This window comes from Monodelphis domestica, chromosome 3 (genome assembly GCF_027887165.1).
Source record: "Monodelphis domestica isolate mMonDom1 chromosome 3, mMonDom1.pri, whole genome shotgun sequence".
Taxonomy (NCBI): Eukaryota; Metazoa; Chordata; class Mammalia; order Didelphimorphia; family Didelphidae; genus Monodelphis; species Monodelphis domestica.
Window position 1 is genome coordinate 1609729 of NC_077229.1, and position 26631 is coordinate 1636359.

At 42.7% G+C, this 26631-nt stretch overlaps 1 protein-coding gene across 1 annotated transcript; it reads left to right on the forward strand.

Annotated features, from left to right (window-relative positions):
* Positions 1-202: 202 nt before the first annotated feature.
* Positions 203-23297, forward strand: LOC107651998 (zinc finger protein 383-like). The gene is made up of 5 exons (XM_056825051.1): positions 203-428; positions 1212-1333; positions 14643-14769; positions 19626-19721; positions 20570-23297. Exons 1-5 carry the CDS (start codon positions 203-205, stop codon positions 22168-22170), a joined length of 2172 nt encoding a protein of 723 aa, XP_056681029.1. The 3' UTR covers positions 22171-23297.

Genomic DNA, 26631 nt, shown 5'->3' on the forward strand with positions numbered 1-26631 from the left:
GGGGAAATGGGGGGAGGGGAGACAGCTGCCGCCCCCACCCCCACCCCCACCCCGGGGCTGCCTCAGTACCCTTCCCCCACCAGGCCTCTACCCCCAGGGGCCCAGGAGGGAGGACTCCATTTCCCCGAATGCCAGTGTCAGACATGCAAGTCTGGGCGCTCCGCTGTGAGGGACTCCATTTCCCAGAATGCCTGAATCAGACATGGCCCTCCGCTGTGAGGGACTCCATTTCCCAGAATGCCTGACACAGACGTGCAAGTCTGGGCCGTCCGCTGTGCAGGACTCCATTTCCCAGAATGCCGTTTTCCTGACTCCGCCTCAGCCCCGGCTCCTCCCCCCTGTGGCGGTCTCCGAGCATGCTGGGAGTCTCCTCTGGGCTTCTTCAGCTCCTGGAAGCTGCACAACTGCGTTTCTGGGACCTTTGCTGGGTGAGAGGGGGAGAGGAGGGGTTCGTGGCCCAGGGAGGGGCGGCCCGGGCTCCCGGCTCTGCCGCTGAGACTTTCTGCTCCCTGGATCCTGGGGGGCGGGAAGACCCGGGTGGACCTTCTGGCTTTCTGAGCTTGTGCGCATGTGCAGCCAGTGAAGCAGGGCAGGAGCGCGGGAGGGAGGGGCGCATAAATGCTAGCGGTCCGGGGGGCTGCCTCAGTGTCTGTCCCCCACTTTAAAGGACCCCGGAAAAGGGACAAACACGGAAGTGCCGGGCTCGGGCCGGGGCGGCTCCGTCTGGACCCGAGCCACAGCGGGGCTTTGCCCTCCCCCAGGAGAGAGAAGGGGCCGCCAGCCCGGGAGCCGGGAGGCAGCTGGGGAGGGGCGCAGTCACAGGATGGGGGAGGGGCTGGTCCTGCCCTTCCCCCCGGGGGGGACGTCCAGGGGAGAAGCGGCCCACGTGAGCCCCGTCAGGGGGCAGCAGGGGGGGTGTCCGTGCCCACATGCCGGGGGGGAGCCTTGATCTCAGCACTGACGGAGTGCCAGCCCGCTCTCCCCGTCCCCACCTAGTGCCCTGCCCACCCTCCGTCTCCTCCCAGCAGCCTCCCTCCCTCCACCCTGTGCAGCCTTGAATGGGATGAAGCCAAAGATGGCGTCAGAGGGGGCGGGGCTTCTTCCTGGCTATTCCTATGCCCTTCCCAGCCTGAGGCTACCTGTAACCCCCTGAGGCCAGGGAAGGCCTGGGAGCCCCTCTGAGCCCTCCCCCTCTCTCCTTCCCCCCCCAGGCGCACCCAGAGGAAGTCTCCCCCCCTTGGGGCTGCCACCCCCCCGAAGCACCCCAGGGTGGCCCTGCAGAGAGCCCGCAGCCAGAGGAATGGCCGTCTGGACCCCAAGGCCCCCCTCCCAGGTGAGTGCAGCCCCTCCCCCGGCCAGGGTCTGCTGAGAGGGGCTCCAGCCAGGCTCCTGCCTCCAGGCCAGAGGACACGCCATGGACTGCCTCCTGGGTCAGGCCTTCGCTGGGCCTTTGGGCCTTATTAGGCAGTAAGACGTGGGGGAGGGGCGGGCCCGGCTCGGTATTTTGAGGTCACATCCGTGTCCTGTGCTGATTCGTGCCTTGACAGAATGATGGAGCTGCCTTGGGCTGGCGCTCGGGTGCTTTAGGCTTCCTTTTCTTTCACTACTTTTTAAAGCATTGGAAATGCTTCGGGCCCCGTTTACCATAACTCCCCCCGGCCTCTGGCACCCAGGACATTCCTCACGGACTCCATGGGAAGGCCGAGCTGCCCGTTCCTGTTCCGGGGACTCGTGGGCTTTCCTCACGGTTATACGTTCAGAAGACGGTTTGTGGAAGCCCTTTCCGGAGGGACGTTCTCCGTGGTGGACAGACAAACGCCCCCAACCCAACTAGCAGGCGCTGACGAGGCCCGGACGTTGCTGGATCATTAGGCACCACGTCAGTGCCGGGAAACTCCGATGTGGTGTTGAGTGATGCGCAGGCGAAGTCTCTGTCCAATATGGTTCGTGCCTGTGTTTGGTCACATCTGGCAGCTGGAACTGGACGGACTCAGAGAAGAGAATTCTTCCCGCCAATCAGGAAATGCCTTCCAGGCCGAGGTCTTGTGTGACACACAGGCTGGGTAGCACCCAGAGTCGCCTGTTGGAAACGCCACTCTGGACCGAGACCTTACGTGGACCGGAATCCAGTGTCCCAGCCCGCCGTTCCTGTTCCTGCCAGACAACTTCCTCAGCGACTTCTCTAGTGACGGGAATCTGTAAAACAAGCTTTTCACTGACTTCAGGCAGTCATTACAGGAGCTGGTTAGGGTGGACAGAAACCTGCCAGGACAGTGACCAGATTTCCGAACACGAGGAACCTGCTGTGGCTCAGTGTTGGAGGTATCAGTTTACAGTGTAGAATCACGAATGCGAGATAAGCACACCCGATGATCAGCTTTACATAAATGAATTGAACCCTGGCCTGCATTCTTACAGGGCACAGACAGTGTGGAGGAGGATGTTGGGCTCCCTGTCAATGGGCAGCAGCTGCTGTGGGACACCAGCAGCCACTTGGGCTGGGTCTGGCAGGGATGCTGTGGCTGTTGGTGGCCCAGAGGAGGCTAGAGAGGTTCAGGGCTCAGCAGCTTCCTGCTTAGGTCCTTCGATGGAGTGACTTGCATCTGTCTGGGACAGCAGGTGTGGAGAGCAGAGATCTCTTCTGAAAAATGTCCAAAGTTTAGAGCAGCCTCCTTTACATTGGGCAGGGCAAGAACTTACTCTCTTAGGGTGCACAGTTTCAGGTTTCTTTCTTTTTTTTTAATCCTCACCTTCTGACTTAGAATCAATACTGTGTATTTGTTTCAGGGCAGAAGAGTAGTAAGGGCTAGGACTAGGCAGTAGGGGTCAAGTGAATTGCTCAGATTCACACAGCTAGAAAGTTATCTGAGGGCAGATTTGAACTCAGGAACTGCCATCTCTAGACCTAACTCTCCATCCACTGAGCCACTTTACTTCCTCCCTGAGATTTCTTTACTGTGTCTTTAAGCCAACAAAGCAGAAAGAAGAATATCACTTTGCAGACTTGGAAAAAAATCTCATTTCTAAATGAGGGTGTTTCAGAAGGTTCAGATTATACAGATCATTCAAGGGCAAGTTGTCAGCAAGACCAAAGCAGGAGAAAATTCCAAAAGTGCCCATTGAAAGAGTAGAAAAAAAGAGTAGCCAGATAAAGATCTCCACCATGACTGTTCCAGCACATTCCTTCTGAATAAGGTGGCTTTTCTCTGGAATGGTGGATTATCAACTTCATGATCAAGGAGCCATCAGACAACTATAACAGAACTCCAAACAATGTCAATGGCAGCCCCCAAAGCTCTTACCTGAAAAAGCAAATCTTACCCATCACAGTTTAGAGCAGAAAAATTTCCAGGATTGACATGCAGAGAATATATTTCATCCCACAAATTTTATTTGATTTTCTTTTAGTTAGAACTCATCCCATGTGGAGGGAAGGAGAGGATTTTGCCACATTAGAAAAGTGTATTAATGGTGCATATTTATGTATTTTATGTGTATGTTTGTGTGTGTGTAAATATACCTGCTTGGGGAGGTGGATTTCTCTACTCTTCATAAGGAGAGATTGGTATCTCCTTTCTGAAGGGAACCTAACTCGCACTAATTTTCTATAGGGAAGTTGCCAATCTATAATTATTAATAGTAATTGATGTATGCTGAGAGATAATGTGCTGGGGACATCTACGGAGTTGCAATAGGGGACAGTTTAGAACTGTCGGGGGACAGCTTAGAACTGTTGGAGAATAGCTATGGAGTCGCAAGAAAGAAAAACTGGAACATTATCAAAGAGGGATAATGAACGTTTATTGTAAGCAGCACACCAGATTTAAAGCTCTTCTCGAGAGACACAATCTATCCTCCCCAGAATGTGAACAGGGGAGTTAACCCATTCCCAGGATTTCTTGGAACTGTTTCTGCAGCCTTGAACTGAGATTCTATGTTTTGGCGTACTCAGCAGGAATGGTATGTCACAAACACCTGGGAAGAGGAACTCTTTTCCATGAGGTCATGAAAGGTTCACTGCAATTCCCCCTTATTGTTTATGCCATCCAATTCCCTTTGGTACAGGGTCCGATTTATAGTTTTTTGTAATACAGCAAAACTAGTCATTAAAGCTTTTAGTAAACAAGGCAAGCATAAGCAGATAAACAAAATCATAAGCACACCAACTAAAAGAAGAGCAATATCATGAAATAAGGAGGAAAACAATCCTTTTCCTGTTTCAATCCAATTATACAAAGAATCTGCAATATGCTGTGGTTCAAGGTCCTCCAAAAGGATGAATCAATATTTTGAATTAATATACTCAAATCATTAATATCTTTGGTGGTGTTTTATTGGTCCCATAATCCCTGTAATTGTAATTTTATTTTTTCCAATGTTTTTGTGTCATTATTTACTGTTATGAGTAGCAAGCAAAATGTGGTATATCTATAATCACATTTCATGTGTGCTTTCAATGACAAATATTCTACTTCATTCGTTAGGTCAATCATATTTTTCTGTAACATAATTCTTTTATAAAAACATCATTTTCTTTTTTGTCTTTTAATGCTGAGGTTACATTAGCAGCCAATGCTTTCAAATAATTGACATCATGTTCAAGAGTATGTAAGTTAGATACTGATAGTACCAAAGATACAGAACCTATTAGAGTAGAAGCCAAAGCAGAAACTGATGCTACTATGCCTAATGCAATACAAGCAATACATCATTTACGTCGTGGTCTTATTTTTTGTTGTAGTACATGAAGAACTTGACCCCCTGGACGGCCACACCATGAATCTTTATGTTCAGGGGCAAAAAGGGCCATGCGTGGTCGCCTGATGGTTAAGACTGGCCCGTCCACTTGTGATCCTACACAGTAACTGGCCCTGCAATTGCTTCAGGTTACATTCCAATATCTAACTCCTTTGTGTGTTATTTCGGGAATGTTCAAAGCTTCAGGATAATTTTTTACTGTAGTTATAAAAGCACATCCCAGTTAGGCAAGCTCGAATGTCTAATGCAACACTTCTATTTACTGGTGTTTGGACGTTCCCAGTATTAGTGACAGTCACACAGGGAGACATAGTCACTTTATCCAACGCCAGGGCTGTCTGTCCGCAATCAGTCAACATCTGTGTGACGTAGCAGAGCGTCACCAATTAGCTCTGGGGCGTCACCCACACAGGCGAGCTTCTCCTCCTATAAAACAATCATGAAATTTATAACAATCCAGTTTCTGTCCAATCCGCCTTGTGTCGTTGTGCCAAGACACCCCAGTCATGTTTTTCCAATGAATACGTGACGCCCTCTTAGAGCTACACGATAGCAAGGGCGGAAGCATATTAACGGTGTCTCCTTGTTCATATCCCATCACAGAAGGACAAACAGGTCTCTCTTGTCCCCAAGTACTATCACAAGGTTCCCCCAGACAACCTAGATACTACGTTGGCCGTAACCTTCCTATTTTACCCCTTTGTGTACACGACAAGGTCCTGTCCAGAGAGTCTGACAGGTCAGGATGACCATAGTAAGGCGCCTGCAGAGATCTGAGGGCAGGCAGGCAGGATGGTCTCGCGCGAGGCACACTGGGGGTGCCCCAACTCGTCCAGTCCAATTGAAAGGCACAAACCAGTTGTTGGCCTGATTGCTGTCCTTAGCTTGTCTCTCACAATGGTAAATGCCAGGAATACCAGAGTTCGTTTTTGTATTTACTTCCGGTAAAGCGTGTCCCGTGCCGACAGACTCTACCCAAGGGTTCCCCAAAGACCATCCCTTTATTCCGGTAGCTGCACTTAAGTTCTGGAACAGAAGCAGACGAGGCAGCATCTTAGGGAGACGTTGCCGAGTCTCCTTGCGAGGCTTCCTGCGTCCTCTCCTTGTCCTTCTCTTTAGGGTCGATTTCTTGAACACAGCGGGAGGGAGCCCAGGAGTGGCGGTGCCTGAACTTCGTTCATAAGAAAGCACAGAGAAAACTGTTTCAGCTCTGGATATGTTCTTGGAAGTAAAGATCAAATTATTGATAGTATGTACAGCTATTGCCAGTCGTCAATGCGGGGTGCCGTCTCCCCCTTTTTGTTTAAAAGAAATGTTTTTAGTATTTCATTACTGCGCTCCGCAATAGCTTGTCCTTGTGGATTGTACGGGATACCTGTGAGGTGCCGAATACCCTGAGTTTGACAAAAAAGAAAAAATTGGAAGCATAAGCAGGTCCGTTCTCTGTTTTAAATGTTCGGGGGGACCAGCCATCTGGAAAGTCATTAAGCAGAGATTAATAGCAGGAGAAGTTCTTTCTCCCGTCAAGCAGGAAGCCCACAAAACCCCTGAATGAGCATCCACAGTGCCATGGATATATTGAAGTCGTCCAGAGGACCGTTCATGGGTCACATCCATTTGCCATATCTCTGTACTAGTTAAGCCTCTGGGAGTCACAGCAATATGCGTTGGGGGTGGTTTGGAACACAATTAGGACCCTTTTGAACAATACTCCTGGCCTGATGCTTTGTGAGTTGGAACATTTTGCGTAAAGCAGGACTATTTTGGTGAAATCTATGATGGGATTCCTCGGCTAATTTGCATATTAGTGAGATAACATGGAGCAATCAAAGCTTGATCTATGATGTCATTTCCTTTAAAAACGGGTCCAGGCGGAGTGGTATGACTGCGTACGTGCAGGACACACACTGGACGTGTCCTGTGTCGTAGGACAGTTTGTAATTCACAGAATAACGTTTGTACATTGCTTTGAGTGGCTCTGATGACAGCTTGTTCTGTACCCTGCACAGACTGAAAACCATGTCTAGAGTCCATTAGGAGGGTGAAAGGCTCCTGAAATAACCAAAAAGCTGGTCAAACAGCTGTTAATTCATTGTGTTGGGTAGAAGAATAAGGAGGCTGAAAATGACAGGGGAGCTGCCGTCCTTGTATACTCCTGCCTCGTAACGAGCATTCGCATCAACGTAAACATTAGGTCCTGATACCGGACGATCTCTTAGAATATGGGGAAAACAACAGGATGTGGTGACAAAAAAGGAAATAAGCCTTGTGGAGTGCAGGTGGTCATAGCAATGGGTACACCAATAGCCAAGGCCATTCGTCACGACTTTGTAAATATTTCTGTAGTACATCTTTAGCAATGGGTACCCGGATTCCATGAGGATGCTGTCCTAAACCTCAGACCACTTACTCTATGCCTTTCCATATAATTGAGCCATGAGACAGTCATAACTCTGTAAAGGCTTTCCTGATTTGCTTTTTAGATGTAGCCATTCAATGACTCGTTGTTTCTCAGATAAGGCACCTGTTGGTAACATTGGAGTTGCAGAAAGAGTCACTTCCACGGCGAATGGAGGCTGATTAACGGTTAAGTGGAGCCTGATTCAGTTTGTCTTCTACTATCTAAAGCAAGAGAGTCCTCCGGTGTCAAAGTTCCAGGAGAATTCAAGTCAGAACTCCCTTCCAGTAGTTTGAATAACGGTTGTAATTCAGTTGTAGTAAATGAATATTGCCTAACCCAATTGATATCACCTAACAATTCCTGATTATCATTTAAGGCATTAAGGCAGTCCTTGCTTAATTGTATATTTGAGGCGTAACAGATGTTGCCTATAACGGAGCCCCTAGATAGAGTACGGGACTTGTTTTGTGAATCTTTTCTTGATCAATAACTAAATGGTATTTTTGCCAGGTAATTTCCAATTGACTGTAGCACTTGCTTATTTGGGATTCATCTTCAGCCGCGATAAGAATATCACCCATATAATGGACAATGTGCAGAGCAGGAAAGTGCAGTCTTACAGAATGAAGGGCTGAAGCTACATGTTGTTGGCTGAATAATCTTGTCGGTTCTGGACATGGAATGTTTGCATTGAAATTCCACAGCTTCAAACAAGCTACTTGGTCAGATGGGGCTGGCAAAGTTTGTTTGTTTGAGCGTCTTAAAACCTCTGTTTCTACAATTAAAATATACTCATCTTAAGTTCTATCACACAGTGGTTGTCACCTCTTTGAGGTCCCCATTTCAGTCCCCAAGTATCAATGTGGAACAATTATAAGCACTTCTTTCTCCTTCCTGTGTGCAAGGAAGGGGTTAATAGCTTCTGAGCAATTTATCCTAAGGCTGCTTGACTCAATTTAGATTTTATTACTGAGTAACCTTGTCCCATCCTTTTTTAACAAGTGAGCTTACTACAATTTAAAATTGTGAATGTATCAAACCTCTTTCATAATCATTTACTCTCAGTGGATTTTAGTTTGAACTCCACAACTCCCAAATAACTTTGATTAAGTCCTTTAGCGATGTTTCAGTGTAACCAAACTGAAGTTCAAAGCATTGACCTGCACTCCTCTCAAACCTCTGTCTAAAGTAGAATAGATCCTCCAGTTTAGTTCTTTTAGCTCAAAATATTGCTACATACCTTATTAAATTCCAGTTTATAATTTGTTGTATCTATTTCACACTAGAATGCATAGTATCAACTAGTATGTCTATCCAATACTCTTATTTCTTCTGGCTTCTCTTTTACCATTATTGTAAGTAGAGGAAAGGTACTATTCTGAATTGTATGTAATCCTTATGACAAGCCCTTCTTGATTTCAAGGCTGCTGTTTGCATATCATATACCCTTAAATTCCTTCCTATACATTATACACATTTTTAAAAGCAATTCATATAACCTTAGTCAAAGAGCCAACATCGTTTAGAAATTCTCTTTTGCAAAATACCAGATTCTTAGTACTAGTATTATTAAATCCCATGAACAGATTAATCACTTTAAAAACTTCTTGTGTGCCATATGATTTCTTGTTACTACTCCTGACAGCACATGCATTAAAATAAATCTGATTTGAAAAAAAAAAATCCCAAATTTACATTCTAGAATAAGTTCTTCTCAACAACATAACAACTTTTTCTGGATGACTTTTACTTCTATAAAGTAGCCAGTGCAATTTCTGTCCTTATAGAGTAAAACATTCCCTCTCTGTGTCAGGCTGGCTATCAGTCACATTTAGACAATTCTCAAATTCACTGAAACCATTATGCATAGCAAGATCTAACAAAACAAACTTCAAACCGTAGTTTTGTTGTGCTCAAGAAAATCTGGTTAACATTTCACATTTAACTGACAAATAGTTACCATAATACATGAAATTATATTTGGATCATATCAAAATCATTAACAATCCTCCCAAATTGCATACATCAAACCTTAGAATTAATCATAAGTGAAAAGTAGCCTCTAATTATGGAGTAAAAATCTCCCTTTTTCTGCTCTGAATTTTTCTCTTTTTCACTCCTTCGGGGGCCCATCCAAAGGAAGAAAGAGGAAAAAAATCATTGAACAGGTATTTGCTTTTGTCCTCTGCTGAGGATTTTTGACAGACAAGTTCAATCTTGCAACTATCCCATTTTTTTTCTTTTTGTGAGTGTCCAATTTAAGAACACGTAGAGACGAGACTGACAAACACAATGATAAACGGAAACACACAACATTGTGACAAGCATGCTTTGAAAGGAAAAGATCAGTGTTTTAGGATCCATTCTAAAGAAGAAATATAATTTCCCTCTCACCCTTAGAGTATCTCATATACTCACCACCGAGGGGATCTCCATAGTGTCGAAACTCTGCATGACTAGCACACAGCGTCGGGGGTTCTCGAAAGACCTGGACAAGTCGGAGATTTTCCAAAGAGAACCGAAGGGAGGGTTCCAATAAAAGAACCGGGGGGAAACGGTGTCCCTATACCAGGCGCCACTTGCCGGGGACATCTACGGAGTCACAGCAGAGGACAGTTTAGAACTGTCGGGGGATAGCTTAGAGCTGTCAGAGAATAGCTACAGAGTCGCAAGAAAGCAAGACTGAAACATTATCAAAGAAAGGATAATGAACGTTTATTGCAGGCAGCACACTAGATTTAAAGCTCTTCTTGAGAGAAACAATCTATCCTCCCCAGAATGTGAACAGGGGAGTTAACCCATTCCCAGGATTTCTTGGAACTGTTTATGCAGCCTTGAACTGAGATTTCTGTTTTGGTGTACTCAGCAGGAATGGTATGTCATAAACACCTGGGAAGAGGAACTCCATTTCATGAAGTCATGAAAGATTCACTGCAAAAATGCACAATTTCGTCTCATACAAACAGATTTTTTACAGTCAAGGAAAAGTGTTTAAAAGCTTCTTTACTCATTTAGATTATTGATATTTAAAAAGGAGAAAATTTAAGTAAGATATAACATAAATTCATTTGGAATACTATTATAAGATTTACTTTTAGAATAAAAATGTCATTGCATTGGTTGTATGTAAAAATCAGTGTAACTGGTACAAACTGCATATGTCAGGGATTTTATTTAACCATAAGAACTTATCTCAGTTTACCAATTTGTACTATGGACTAAAGTAATATCTGACATATTGGATATAGCAACATGCTAAGATACCATGTTTAAATGGGAGTCTTTTTTTAAACCTGGAATCCTTTGAGTTTTTGATTATCAATTAAAGTGATACTTTGTGTGACTACAGACTATTTGGAATGATGGGAAGTACAAAGAATGTTGGATTTGAATAGGATAGAATTAAGACAGGTACGATTTTAGTAAGGAATTTTAATCAAGGTTCCAAGGAGGTACTAAACTGTAGAGAATAACTTTAAGAATATAGAAATGAGAGGAGTGAAGAAACTTTTGAAAAATTATATAGTGTATTTCCATTTGTAATAATTAAGATTAAATGATGAGGCTGTTAGTAGCTTAATTATATCAAAATAGTAAAAAGTAAGGGATAGTAAAAAGGGGAATATGTAGGAAGGAGGTAGGGAGTTGCCTAACCTACCACCTTATGTGCTCTTGTGATGGATTCAAGCTCACCACTGACAAGGGCTGCTTCAGGTCCCATCTCCAGCCAGAAATGTGGGAGAGTCTTGTCCAAAGCTTTGGTCTCACCTTCATAAACAGTTTTCTTCATCCACTTGGTTTCTCATGTGACATCTCGGGATCCAATCATAGTTCCTTAATTTGCCTTGCATCAATGCCTGTGGGATCAGTTCCCCTTGTTGGTTTCAACTTCCTTTCTCTGAAGATGTGTCTGTATTTTACATCTTCAATGGTAAAGGACCTCAGACAGTCCTTGCTTCCAGGCCTCACATCAGAATCACATAGTTGAAAGGCAAAAAGGTAAATTTCCTTTTACTCATTCCTCAGTCAGCCTCTTAACTACTTGACCCTTGGTCCCCAGATTTCTGTAGTTACAGGGCTAGGCTTATTTTTCGTAAATGAACTGTTTTTTTTTGAAGTTCAGGTTGAATTGTGATATTTTTATGGAATAATAAATTTCCATTTAGTCTGACCAAGGTCAAAGCTCCAGACTTGCTGTCCTCTTCTTCCCAGTTTATGAAATTAGGCAGGAATCTCTTCTTTTGTTAAGCTAAAAGACTAGGAAGCCATGGTGAACCTTGACATATGCTGAGAGTGAGGTAAGTCAGCCACAAGGCTGGGGAAACCTTGGACTGACATCTTCCTTGTATGGACAAGGACCTACTTCTCCTGTGGTGAAGTAATGTTGGGGGGAGTTGAGGTCTCCTAAGCCCCCTCCTCAGTGGTTATTTATGAATCTGAAATCTCAGGGAATGCCCAGGGGAGGGACTGAATGGTGAGCTCACCAGAGAGACATGTGTATATATATATACACACACATTATATATATAATCATAAAATATATAAAGTGAGAGGAAGAGTCAGAAAGAGAGATAAAGACCTGTGGGACTGAAGAGAACTGCCTTTTTTCTTTCTCTTAGGTTATTTACCCCTAATCTTTTCCATTGATCTACCTTTCTATCTGTGAAAGGCATTTTTTTATCTTAACTTAATCAAGTACTTGGAATGCTCCACCGTTTTGACTTAACCAGTTAGGAACTTGTGAATCCTTTTGATAGAGTTCACACCCTCAGAGGATGGGAGGTAGATCCCACAGACAGAGACCCCTGGGCAGTGCTAGGCAAATTGAGAGACTTTAATTGTTTCCTGAGATGTGATAGATCAGCCTACAGTGAAAGGAAGGAGGAACCAGAGAGACATGAATTGATATGGAGAAAACTTCTAATAAAAGCCATCCAAGCGCATTCTGAGGGAGGACTTCTGCTTCTTTGCTGGTGGCTCTTGGCTGAGGATCTTTTTCTGCTTCTGCTGGACTGGTGGCCCTTGTTGCATTGGTATTTCTGTGTTGGATTCTTCTGCATTGCAGGACTTCCATATTGGAGGATTTTCTGGGTTGAAGGGTTTTTGCATTCGCGTCTGAGACTGTCCTGCGCCTCTGGCTAGAGATTGGAACTTTGTTAGGGAGCAGGCTAGATTTCTTTGGAGCAGACATAGAGAGGTAGCCTAGAGAATTCCGCTATCACCTTCCTACATTTCCCTATTTACTAACTTTACCCTGCTGTAATAAAGCTGCTAACAGCCTGGTGACTTAAAAGTTAATTTTATAAATGGAGACCACAATAATTCTTTTATTAACTCATAAATTTAGTGAAAGCATTTTTAACCCTTACATATCTCTTAGCCAGAACCATATTTTTTGATGATGACTGCTTCATTGTAAGGTTTAAGATCTGGTACAATTAGGCCACCATCCTTGGCATTACTTTTCATTAGTTCCCTTGATCTTTTGTTCTTTCAGATGAACTTTATTATCATTTTTTCTTATTCTAGAAAAAAGTTTTTTGGTAGTTTGATATGTGCGGCAGTGAATAAGTAAATTAATTTTGGTAGGATTGTCATTTTATTATACTAGTTTCTCCTACCCATTTTTCTTTCCTTTAGATTTTGGACGATGTCAGCTGAACACATTAAATAACCAGTCATGTAATAAAGTATTTAAAATGAAAAAAATCTGCCTCTTGAGAATTCCATTCATTAAAATGTCAGTGTCTTTGCTTTGAAATAACTCAAATCATATTCTTCTTTCTGTGTAACTAAATATAAAATGATGGAATATATTCTAGTAACAAATAGCATTGATCATGAATCAAAGAATGTTTTGACTATTGCACATTATACTCAGTGGTTCCCCAAACTCTCAATTTATTTTTTTTCTCAATTTAACCTAAGACTGTGCTTCTTCTCTTGGCTAGAATCAATAAACGTTTTTATGTTATCATCTAGATAAACCTTTTAGGAAATTAAGAAGAGGATTCTCTTTTCTGTGTTTTCTCCTCATTGATCACTGGTAATACTTTCCCCTTAGAATACACAGTACATGCTACCTTCTCAGAAACTCTTCAGAAAGTTTTCTTACAATTCAAAAAATAAAGCCATTCTCCAATTGATAAATGGGCAAGGGACATGGATAGGCAGTTCTCAGCCAAAGAAATCAAAACTATTAATAAGCACATGAAAAAGTGTTCTAAATCTCTTATAATCAGAGAGATGCAAATCAAAACAACTCTGAGGTATCACCTCACACCTAGCAGATTGGCTAACATGACAGCAAAGGAAAGTAATGAATGCTGGAGGGGATGTGGCAAAGTCGGACATTCATGCATTGCTGGTGGAGTTGTGAATGGATCCAACCATTCTGGAGGGCAATTTGGAACTTTGCCCAGAGGGCGCTAAAAGACTGTCTGCCCTTTGATCCAGCCATAACACAAAGAGATAATAAGGAAAAAGACTTGTTCAAGAATATTCATAGCTGCGCTCTTTGTGGTGGCAAAAAAATTGGAAAATGAGGGGATGCCCTTCAATTGGGGAATGACTGAACAAATTGTGGTCTATGTTGGTGATGGAACACTATTGTGCTCAAAAGAATAATAAAGTGGAGGAATCCCATGGAGACTGGAACAACCTCCAGGAAGTGATGCAGAGCGAAAGGAGCAGAACCAGGAGAACATTGTACACAGAGACAGATACACTGTGGTACAATCGAACGTAATGGACTTATCCATTAGTGGCAACAGAATGATCCTGAACAACTTGGAGGAATTTATGAGAAAGAACACTATCCACATTCAGAGGAAAAAACTGTGGGAGTAAAAATACCAAAGAAAAACAACTGCTTGATTACATGGGTCAAGGGGATATGGTTGGGGATGTAGACTCTGAAGGAACATCCTAGTGCAAACACCAACAGCATGGAAATGGGTTCTGATCAAGGACCCATGTAATACCCAGTGGAATTGCACGTTGGTTATGGGAGGGGGAGGGGAGGGAGGAATAGAAAATTATTTTTGTAACCAAGGAATAATGTTTGAAATTGACCAAATAAAATAATGTTTAAAAAAAAAGTGTTCTTACCAGATCAATTCTCGACACTTCTGATGAGAAATAATTTTAGGTCACCTTCTCTCTTTCTCCTCCACAGCATCACATACTTAATTCAGAGTACTTGTGAATTACTTGATGCCACAGGGGAAAGCATTTCACAGTAAGACACTTCTCCAGGTTTTACTCTTCACAACATGATTCTGTCTTCAGACACAAAATGTCTTTGTCAGTATTCCATTGGGCTCTGAATGACAGGTCTGCAGTGCTGGCCCTGACACCCTTCAAGTTTAGGGGTTTTGATAAATCCCTTGAGTGCTTCAGTTTCCTCTAGTCGGTGGATGAGGGTTGAACTAGATGAAATATGAAGGTTCAGATCTGAATCTTGTGACTTTTGCTATTTTAGGGGTCAATAACATTCAAGGATGTGGCTGTGGACTTCACCCAGGAGGAGTGGTGCCTCTTGGACCATTCTCAGAAAGAGCTGTACCAGGAGGTGATGCTGGAGAATGTGCACAATGTACTGTCTGTGGGTAAGGACCCTTTCCTATGTTAACTCTGAATCTGACATTAAGGGAATGTCTTTATTCTAATCAAATGTACAAGATTTTGAGCCTTTGTCAATGGTTAAAAAAGCAAAATTGTGGAGCTCTGCCCAGGGTTCCCTTTCTTTCTGCTTTTCATTTTTAAAAAGTCTTTAAATTATGTGATAAGAAGCTGGGACTTTCCTTTCTTGCTCCTGAAATCATTTCTCCTGTTTTAGATAGCTTCAGGTGAAAATTTAAACCATTGTTACATATTTTCATTCCTGAAGCTACTCTCAGAAGTCATCTAGTCCAGCCTCTAATTAGACCTGAAATTTGTGTGTAAATTCTCTGTTTATACCCAGGCACTTTTTCCTTGAAGATGGGCATGGAAGGAAACTATGTTCCTGCGAAGGCAGCCCCTTCCATGTTTGGTTGGGTCTAGTCTTTAGAAAGGATTTCCTGTGATTAAGTATTAATGGAGGAGGTAAAGCCAAGAAGGTGGCAAAACAGAAGGAAAAGCTGGAACCACCCCCAAGAATCTCAAAGCAACCTGAAAATGTACTTTTAAATGACTAGTTATAAACAAACATGTAAGAGTGAGGTGACTCCTGAGAAAAACAACTTGAAAGTTAGGCATAAAGGGATAAGGCAGGAACTAGAAGTAAAATTGTGCACAGAGGAGTGCAGTCAATCTACCCCCTCCCCCCGCCCCCCTTATTACTCTACTTTCTGAATCTGGGCACAAGCCAAAATCCAGACTGGGGATGCTTCTTAATCCTACGTTATTAATGCATCCCATGCCCTCCTGATGGAATATAATGGCTTGGTACAGGGCTGTAGTGAGTGAAGTAAGTAAATTACTTCACCTATGTAGATGTTAGTTGTTCAAGTGCTCTTCTCTGGTTTTATCAGTCTGTAGCCTGGTCTACTAGGCCTCGGACCGGATTCAGTGATATAATGCAGTCTGACTGCTATCTTTATAAATGAAAGGATTTATTTGAGTATTTTCACACAGAGAAAGGAAGGAGGGTGAAGGAAAGATTCCCTAATCTCTAATTCTCTAGTTCTCTCACCATGCCTAAAAGACACTTGCGGATCTATTTTTCTGTTCTTGAGGCTGCTTACTGTTACACTGACTGTCTATTAACCCAATAATCCCTATCTGACTTTCCTGACAATTGGCTTCTCCAAATACAGGTAGACAAAATATACTTCAGATTGCTTTGAGAGGGTGAAGGTGAATGGCAGAGTCACCCTCAAGGGACCAGCAAAGTGGCTACAGCTTTTCTATTTTTTTAAAAACCCTTACCTTCCATCTTGGATGGAACAACAATACTGTGTATTGGCTCCAAGGCAGAAGAGTGGTAAGGGCTAGGCTATGGGGGTCAAGTGACTTGCCCAGGGTCCCACAGCTGGGAAGTGTCTGACACCAGATTTGAACCTAAGACCTTCCATCTCTAGGCCTGGCTCTCGATCCACTGAGCCACCCACCTGCCCCCTGAGCCACCCAGCTGCCCACTGCAGCTTTTCTTGATGACAGAAAGATATTCTTGACTCAGGTTGGCTTCTTCTGAATAAATCAGATAACAAATAAGAAACGGGAACTCAGGAACATGGTCAGCGGGAACAGATATAACTCCAGTGGATAAATCTCTCTTCAGAGACCGAATAGCTGATGGGAGAAATCGTGGGTGTAGGGTCCAACTGAAAGCCCATTATTTTCTCCTGGCAGTAAGTGACCTCTCCAAGATCCCTGAGAGACAGGAACCAAAAGGTTTCCTACAGCTTTTCTGTTCCCTTTTATGTATATTTCTGACACTCCTTGGAACTTTTCCCTTGTGTTCTGTACATGAGCCATTCTAGATGGCAAACCCAAGCCTCTGACGTTTACAAACCTCTCTTCTTCTCTACTATTCTTATATGAGGCACCAAATTGACTTGGCCACTTCAGGGCTCTAATGAAGCCCCTAACCCCAGAACAAAGTAGCTCCCAGTTCTCTGATACCTGCAAGCCATCAGCAGTCCCTAGAGGAGACTAAACCAGCAGCTTTCAGAGCACCCAGCCCACATGCCATGGTACCACCTAGGAAGAAACGAAAGTTGCAGAAAACCAGAACTACAGCTGAGGGGAGCAGCAAGGAAAAATTGAAGTTTAAGATAATGCCCCTACTACCCTGAGAACAGAGATAGAGGTCAAAGTGGAAAAAACCTGGGAAAATAAGCAAATAGCAAGAAAAACATCTAAATGTAGAAAATGACTAATGAGCCAAAGAAGAGCAAGGTGCAGACTCAGGCATTGGAATACAAAAGTTCCCACATGCAGAATTTCAAATAATAATGGAAATTAGTCTCAGTTGATGGAAGAGTTCAAAAAGAAATTCAAAAATGAAATGAGAGAAGTGGAAGAAAAATGGGGAAAAGAAATGTAAGTAATGCAGAAAGAAAATAAGACCTGAAAAAGGAAAATTGGTCAAGTGGCAAAAGAAATACAAAAAAACTAATGAAGAAAAGAGTTTTTCTAAAAAGGAGAGTTGACCAAGTGGGAAAAGAGGGTAAAAAAAATCGAATGTAGAAAAGAGTTCCAGGAAGAGTCAAAAGGCCCAAAGGAAAAGGAGGATCAAAAGGTCATAGGAGGAAATTATTTTTTTTAAAAATTAGAATTGGACATATAGAAGCTAAGAATTTCATTAGACATCCAGAAACTATGAAGATCAAAAGAATTTAAAACGAGAAGAAAACATGAAATATCTTATTGAAAATAACAACCAACCTGGCAGATTGATCTAGGAAAGACCATCTAAGATTTATTAGAATATATTACAAAAGAAAAAAACCTGGATGTCTTATAAGAAATTATAAAAGAAAACTGCCTTGATGTTCTTGAATCATTGCTTAAAAGAGAAATGAAAAGAATCCACAGATCACCTCCTGTAATAAGTCCCCAAGTGACAACTCCCAAGATGCTAAGGAGAAATAACTCAGCTAAGCCACTAAGAAACAATTCAAATATTATGCAGCCCCAGTGTTGATTACGCAGGATCTGGGAGCTTCTACATCAAAAGATCAAAATAGTTTGTAATATGAGATTCTGAAAGCCAAGGAAACTAGTTTTATAGTTTTATAACCATGAATTAGCCACCAATAAGGATTGAGTATATATTTTCAGGGAGAAAAATGGTTATTTAATAAAAAGAGATTTCCAAGCATTCCTGATGAAAAGAGCAGACCAAAATAGAAAAGCTTATGTTCCAGTCCAAAATTCAAGAGTATAAAAAGTTAAATCAGAAAGAGAATATTTGGGGGCAGCTGGGTAGCTCAGTGGATTGAGAGCCAGGCCTAGAGATGGGATGTCCTAGGTTCAAATCTGGCATTAGACACTTCCCAGCTGTGTGACCCTGGGCAAGTCACTTGACCCCCATTGCCTAGCCCTTACCACTCTTCTGCCTTGGAGTGTATTGACTCCAAGATGGAAGGTAAGGGTTTTAATTAAAAAGAGAGAGAGAATATTTATAGGACTCAAGAAGGTCCTGTTTTTTATATGCCTAGTGGAACAATGATATTTGTAACTCTTAAATTTATTCTCCTTATCATAGTAGTTATTTGAAAAATACTTATGGGGGTGGTATTAAGTGTTTAGGAAGATATGCTAAAAAATTTAAGAAGTCAAAAAGAGGATAGCACTGAGAAAAAAGAAGAGAGAAGTAACATGGAGTAAATTTTATCAAATAAAGAGGCATAAGAAGAAAAACTATTACAGTAGAGGTGACAATGAGAGTGGTGCCAGGCAATCAGTATAACCTATTCTCATCAGGAACAACAGCCAGACTCATTGGGGTATTCAATCTTATCTTATTCTATAAAAGAAATAGAAGAATAAGAAAGGTGATGGAGAGAGGGGAATAATATCAGGGCAATGGAATAGGTGGAGAAATTAAGAGTCCCTATAGAGAAATAGGAGAAGAATAAGAAGCATGGAGATAGAAGGGAGAATATTATAAGGGAAGGGAAATGGAAGAAGTGATTAAAAGGGAAGCATATGGATAGATAGTGAAGGGAGAAAGTGTAGGATTAAAAGAGGAAAACAAGATGAAGGGGAATACAGAGATGGTAATCATAACTGTGATTGTAAATGAGATGAACTCACCCATAGAATGGAAACAGAGAAGAGTGGATAAAAAACCTGTATCCTGTGATGTGTTGTTTATAAAAACATATTTGACATATAGATTTATACAGAATAAAGGTAAGGGTATTGTTATATCCGTAACAATAAAGAAGTATAAGACTGAACCTCATAGCCCCTAAGTCTAGCAAATTTATCCTCATTACACCTTCATTCTTCCCTCACATCCCAGGTCAGATGATAGAAATGGAAAGGAAGGAAATAAGCATTTGAAAATATCTGCTCTATGTCCCCTCTACTGGGTAAAGGATTTGGTAATTATCATTAATTTCTTAACATCCCTGTGAGTTTGATCTTCTTTTTGTCTTCAGTTCATACTTGAAGCAATTGAGGTAAACAGAGATTAAATAACTTGCCCAGGGGCACCATCTCTCTGATCCTGGGTTAAATGTACTTTTCTGACTCCATGTTCTAATCTCTTATCTCTTCTCTACTAGCTGCCTTTAATTGTTAGATAATGGAGGTTTTATAATGTGCCTAATCCTATTACAAGAGATAAATCAATATGGGCTTTTCTGATTCCAAATGTTTTCCATGATTTCTGCCCTCCTGCACATATGCCAACAGTGAATACAACAGAAGCCATTCTGTAGGCCTTACTTGCCTGTCCCCTTTCCTTTAAGAAGACCAAATTTTTTGTTTTTTCTCTCCTGATCTTTGCCTTCTTTCTCATGCCCAGGGCTTCCAGTTCCTAGAGAAAATTTGATCTTCTGTTTTCAACAAGGGTTGGCACCATGGCTGCTAGAACAAAAAGGCCCAAGGATTTCCTGCCCAGGTAAGTCACGTGAAAGCAGGTGTATGAGGGCTGTTATCCCAAAAGAATTTTATCTGTTGTGGTGAATGGAATGCTAGACTTAGGGGCTCGGAGACCAGTGCTGAATTATGCTGTTCGTTTCCTGAGACATGGATGATAGTCTCAATATAGGTCTTGTGACATAATATGTGGTTAATCACAAAATATGATGAATAATTAGTATGTATGTACTAAGAGTAATAATATGTTTGCATGTGTAGAAAAAAGAAGACAATTTCTATTCCACTTTGAAAATTACTGCATGAGAGTTAAGAGCAAAATTGTTTTTCTGCTTAGCATACAAAATTTACCAAGAATGACCATGTGATGATAGATATCTAAAATGATAAATACAATATCTCAAAGGTTACCTGAGATTCACAAAATTACAAGAATATTGGACAAGTGTCTTTTTAGGAAAAATAGGGCAATGGAGAAACACTATGCAATACTGTGAACAAAGCATGATCAGGCATAGTGTTTGAGTGGTAATCTAGTTGCAATGAAGTTGGTCAGGTCATTCCTCCATTCTTTACTCATGACATGAGTTGCAAAGGATGTTGAATAAATCAGGCCTTCATGTGTCACATGTCCCTGGTAAGGTTTCATTGTTATTGTGCATGGGCAAGTCTTTCTAAAATCATCCATCTTGCAGATATGAACAAATGGTATATACAAGGACTGGTTCTTCATGTTTACATTTGGAAATTCCTTTTTGCCAGGGGAAAGAGAAAAATAAACACTTTAATTTCTGCCACCAGAGGAAATATATTTCTGTGTGTGTGTGTCCTCCTTCCTTATGTGTCATTATCATCATTTGTTTTCTTCAGAGGCTGAGACGAATTTTGAAGTGAAGGAGATGTGTACAAAGCTGAGCCTTTTTGAGGAAGGATCTGACGCCCAAAGATGCGTGAATGTGGGACCCTGTGACCTCATTTTGCGAGAAATCTGCAACTCTAATATGGTGCAAAAACATCCAAGAAATGACTCTGAATTTGATGATACTTCAAAGAAATTCAATCAATATTCCGTCCTAAATGAGTATGTGAAATTGACCTCAGGAAATGACACTTTCCAGGATAGCAAATATAGGAAACCATTTCCTGAAGAAGTAGGTCTTGTTCATTCACCTGAGAAACCTCCTGAAATGTCCTTGTATCAAGGTAACCTAGGAGGGATGACCTTTGGCTGGATTTTAGATCTCTTTAGACATTCTAAGCATAAAAGTGTTGCGATGTTTTCTGCAAGTGATAAAGGTGACAGACGTTTCACTCAGAATTCTGAGCTTACAGAACATCAGGGCATCCACACTGGAGGGAAACCTTATGAATTTAAACAATGTGGAAAGGCTTTCATACAGAGTAGCAAACTTGCTGAACATCATAGCATCCACACTGGAGAGAAACCTTATGAATGTAAACAGTGTGGAAAGGCTTTCACACAGAGGGGCAATCTGGCTGCACATCAGAGAATCCACACTGGAGAGAAACCTTATGAATGTAAACACTGTGGAAAGTCTTTCACCCAGAGGATCTCTCTCACTAGACATCAGAGAATTCACACTGGAGAGAAACCTTATGAATGTAAACAATGTGGAAAGGCTTTCACACAGAGGAGCAAACTTGCTGCACATCAGAGAATCCACACTGGAGAGAAACCTTTTGAATGTCAACACTGTGGAAAGGCTTTCACAGAGAGGGGCAGTCTTGTTTCACATCAGAGAATCCACACTGGAGAGAAACCTTATGAATGTAAACAATGTGGAAAGTCTTTCACTGTGAGGGTCTCTCTCACTGCACATCAGAGCATCCACTCTGGAGAGAAACCTTATGAATGTAAACACTGTAGAAAGGCTTTCACACAGAGGAGCAGTCTTGTTTCACATCAGAGAATCCACACTGGAGAGAAACCTTATGAATGTAAACACTGTGGAAAGTCTTTCACCCAGAGGATCTCTCTCACTAGACATCAGAGAATTCACACTGGAGAGAAACCTTATGAATGTAAACAATGTGGAAAGACTTTCACACAGAGGAGCAACCTTGCTGCACATCAGAGAACCCACACTGGAGAGAAACCTTTTGAATGTCAACACTGTGGAAAGGCTTTCACAGAGAGGGGCAGTCTTGTTTCACATCAGAGAATCCACACTGGAGAGAAACCTTATGAATGTAAACAATGTGGAAAGTCTTTCACTGTGAGGGTCTCTCTCACTGCACATCAGAGCATCCACAGTGGAGAGAAACTTTATGAATGTAAACACTGTGGAAAGGCTTTCACACAGAGGAGCAGTCTTGTTTCACATCAGAGAATCCACACTAGAGAGAAACCTTATGAATGTGAACATTGTGGAAAGGCTTTCATACGGAGGGTCTCTCTAACTAGACATCAGAGAATCCATGTTGGGGAGAAACATCATGAATATGAATAGTGTGGAAAGGCTTTCATAGAGAGACTTAATACATATCAGAGAATCCACACTGGAGAGAAACCTTTTGAATGTAAACAATTTGGAAAGGCTTTTATGGAAAGTTTTCCACTGCACATCAGAGCATCCACACTGGAGAAACCTTATGAATGTTAAAAGTGTGGAATGGCTTTCATACAGAGGAGCACACTTGCTGCACATCAGGGAATCCATCCTGTCTAGTCTGATGGCAGTGATCCATGACCCAGTGGGTCCCTCTCTGGTTTGGGTCCTGGCTCTGCCTTTTTCCTTTCTACTGGTCCAGATGTAGGCCCTTGGGATGGTCCCTGTAGGTCAAGCAAGCTGGGTATGGGTAGGAGATGGGGAGTGGGAACTCCTTGAAGGAAGGGACTATTTAATTTTTGTCTTTGTACCCCCAGCACCAAAACTGACACAGGATAGGAACCTACTAAAAGCTTGTTGAATTGGTGTGGATGTGACCTTGATCCACAAGGCCCTTTGGTGACCTGTGGGGGGGGGCGGAGCTCATTCCTCGTGAATATAGGATTAATTCTTCTCTTATTTAAGTTAATCAACAAAGACTTAAGTACCCCTACTTAGTACCTTACCAGTCTAATTATTAGAGTTCACAAGACATTTGCTAGAGTGGGTGACAATTCCAGAGGCCACTTCCCCACCCCTCTGCAGTGTTAGGCAAATTGAAAGACTTGTGATTGGTTCCTTTAAGGTGAGGAAGGGACAGGAAGTGATTTGAAAAAGGACTATAAAAAGTCCTAAAATTCCTTTCCCTGGGACTTTTCCTTTGAACTTCTCCTTTGGAGTTTGTCTTTGGAGTCTCTGTGTCAGTGAGCTGGACTGAAGGAGACTCTTTCCCTGGATCCTGTGTTGGTTTCCTGGGTGAGTAGCTGGCCTTCCTTTCCTGGAGGAGGCTACATTGGTGGTACCCTTGCTGAGACTACCAGAAATCCATGTGAAGATCAGAATTTAAGAGCCCTTACAGGGTGGTGAGCTGGACATCTTTGGACAGAAATTATAGGTTATCTAGCTAAGCAATACTTTCTACTTACTTTCTGCATTTCTCTCTTTTACTATATCTCCATTAAATTAAATTGTTAAGAGTGGCTAACAGATTTGTGACTTAAGAGTTAATTTTTTAGATCGTCTACCACAGTATTACTTTAGAACTTTCATGTTATCATAAGACCTAAATTTTAAATTCTCATATCCTCAACCTGATGACCCAGGCTAGGGAACCTGAACGTTGGCCATTGATGAGACACCATTCTCAGCCCTCTGGGGGCCAAGGCTTGGGTAATTTGGGTGAACGGTGAACTTTCACATCCAGTAATGTGTCTAGGCTTCTGTGGGCCAGCTTGTTCTGAGGCAGATTCCCTGCCTGGTCCTGTGACTAGCCCTGCTAGGATGGGGAAATGGGAGTATGGCTTCTGCCCATTGGCGGAACTCTGGATAGAGAATGCCATCCTTTGGGCCAAAACCTGCTGCTGGGCTACAACTCTCAGCAGAACTTTGCTCTTGGTCGAGCATTGAAGAGCCTTTTTGATCTTGACTCCTACCTGTCTATCCATGTCACGCCCTTCATGCGCCCTTCTTCCAAGCGATTCTCTGAGTTTAAGATGGCATCTCCCCTTACCATGCCTTTTCTTGGGGAGGCTCCTCATGTCTTGCCCTCACTCTCCACCTTGATAAATCCCTAGTTTCCTCCTTAGCTTTGAGGCTGCCTCTGTTCTGGCATTTTTGGGGTCCTGCAGTGTCCAGCAGGCTTTTTCCTTCAATCTCTGCCCCCAGAGTACACTCTCTCCACAAAGCTCCTGGAATCTGCCCAACAGGGGTGAAATTTTCCTTTCCTTTACCTTCATGGCCCCCTGACTTAGCCCTCAGGACTCAACACTGTGACAAGGAAATCACTTTAAAAGACTGATATATATTAATTTAAGGTCGCCAAGGAATTCAGCTATGTAATTCCTAAATGAAAACTCAATCAACCTTTTATGGAGTTTTTAATGACAAACAGGAGGAAGAAAGGTATTAGAGAGAGAGAGAGAGAAAGGGGAGAGAAGGGAATAGGGCTTAAATACCCCCCTCTGTTTAGGCTGGGCCAAAAGGCCCAAGCCCTTAGATAGCTGAGGCAAATAAAGAGATCAGTCCCTATCACTCACGTGACCAAAATGGAGAAACAGTCTCAGGGGCCTCCACCTCCAGCCTCCTTCAGAGCAAGCCTTCTCAGAGCATCACCTCTCAGAGCAAAACCTCTCCAACCACCTCCAGTCCTCAGACCTTGCTATCTTTAAGGAAACCATCTAAGTTCCCTCCCCTCAGTTCTCACATCTACCAATCACTGTCCATGTCTTCCCTGTGCCAATGGTGGCTCTAGCTTAACCCAGGACCGCCCAGAGGGCTGCCCCTTTGCACATGTCTGTTGAAGGTCATATTCTCAAATAATTAAATTTTGATCTATGCTGTAGCCCTTCCTAAATCCTGTTAGGACTGAGTAGGGTGGAGATTGTAAGTTCCAAGACTTGGTTCTGTCATTCCAAGTATCTCTATTGTATCAATTCTAAAATCAATCATGACTCAAAGAACTTCCTGTTCTATGCTTAAGCATAGGTCAAAGCCCTTTCCATTGTTTAGCAAAAGGTTTCTGTCCTAAAGTAGTCTTAGGTAGGGAGGAGAAGGACCCTCCCATGCCAATGGGGTTCACATTCCAATAGAGTTCCCACTATCAGTAGGAAATTCCCTCCAAGCATGAAACCTTCCAATGGTGAAATTTCCAACATTCACAAGTCTAAGAAATTTTAAGGTTTACAACACAGCAGAGGCTTGTATTTGAAAAGCCCATGTGTGGAGGGCTGAGGCTTGCCAAGCATTTATAGACATCTGATTTGTTACTTTTAATGGCCCTGTGAGCTACTAGTCCTCCTCCATCTCATTTTATCAACAAGGGAACTAAGGCTCAGAGCTTCCCTCCCTAGGTTCACATAGTTGGTAAGTGTCCAGGACAGGATTAGAACCCAGACCACTCTGAAGCCCAGGGCTCCTTCCACTACTGTGCTGCCTCTGGAATATGAATTTGTCCTCTTCTGATAGGGCAGGGATTAAAAGAGAGTGCAGGTCAGTCTCTCCAGAAGACTAGGCTTGCTGTGTGGATTGATAGTCATTCTTGAGGAACTCTGCCTCAAGTCTCCGCCTTTGATGGCCTCTAGAGAGTGGAAGATTTGGGATATGACCTCTTAAGGATGCCAACCCTAAGCTGGTGAGCCAGGGCTGCTCTCCAGAGCTTGAGTGGTAGCCAGGAAGGTGGAGGTCTTCATTCCTTGGAGATTTGCATGCCAAACCCAGGGAATTTCTTTGGAGAGCCATCATTGCCCTGACCATTTAGTTCAGGTCCAGAGGGGAAGAGAAGAGAGGAAAGGAGAGCTAGGAATTGGGACAAAGTACACCGCCTGCAGTTCCTGCTCTGATGGGAGGTTTTGCTTTTCTAAGTCTTAGAAAGTTAACATTTCTCCAACACGTCTGAACCCCACCTAACCCAACCCTCTGTGAGCCTGCATTTATTAAGCACTTTCTATGTGTAAAGCACTGTACTAGAAACTGAAAGCCCCAAATGGAAAAAAGAAAAAGCATTCCATCTCTGGAGGAGCTGAAGTTTGGCAAAAATGACACAGCTGGCAAACCAAGCTTGGGATAATTTGGGGAGGAGGGAAGAGAGGGGGCTGTCTAAAGGAACCAGGTCCTTGAGGACTCAGGAGCTAAGCCTTGAGCAAAGGGATTCCAAAAGGCAGAGGGAATAAATTACAGTCCTGAGAAGACAGAAGAGAAAAAGGCATAGGGGCAGCTAGAGGTCTAAGTCCCTAGGAAGACCTCTCTATAAGAAATTTGCCAACTATGCAATAAATCATCAATTAATCAAGCAATAGCCATTTAGTATAACAGTATTGGTGACAAGGGTGGGGATACAAAGACAAAAAGGCACCAGTTCTTACAGTCAAGGAGCTTCCTCCAATGGAGGAGACAACATGAATAGACACAGTAGTGCCAACTACAAACTATGTGTACACCCTGGAGCTGGGAAGAACGAGGAAAGGTTAATGCAGGCAGTCTTCAGCTAGAGTTGTTATTGACCAATACAGCAGACTCAGAGCAGATCTTCATGTTGCATATGAAAGGGCTCCAGTTTTTCAGTGTTTTGTACTAGGAGAATAGATTAAAAGGAACCAACATCATCAGTTAAGTAAAAGGAACCCTGAGTGTCAATGTGCTCTATGCCCAACCAATAATCCAGGCTATAAACAAAACGGGCCAACCTTGGGCGCCATGTTGCTTACCAGTAACATTCTCCCAGCACAGAGGGAAAGGAATTGTGCATCCTATGGAGGCAGAAGGTATTGTTTCAGCTCTCGTGGTTCTAGCCTCTAACTGGGAATGGGGAGAATTCTTTGAGTCTAA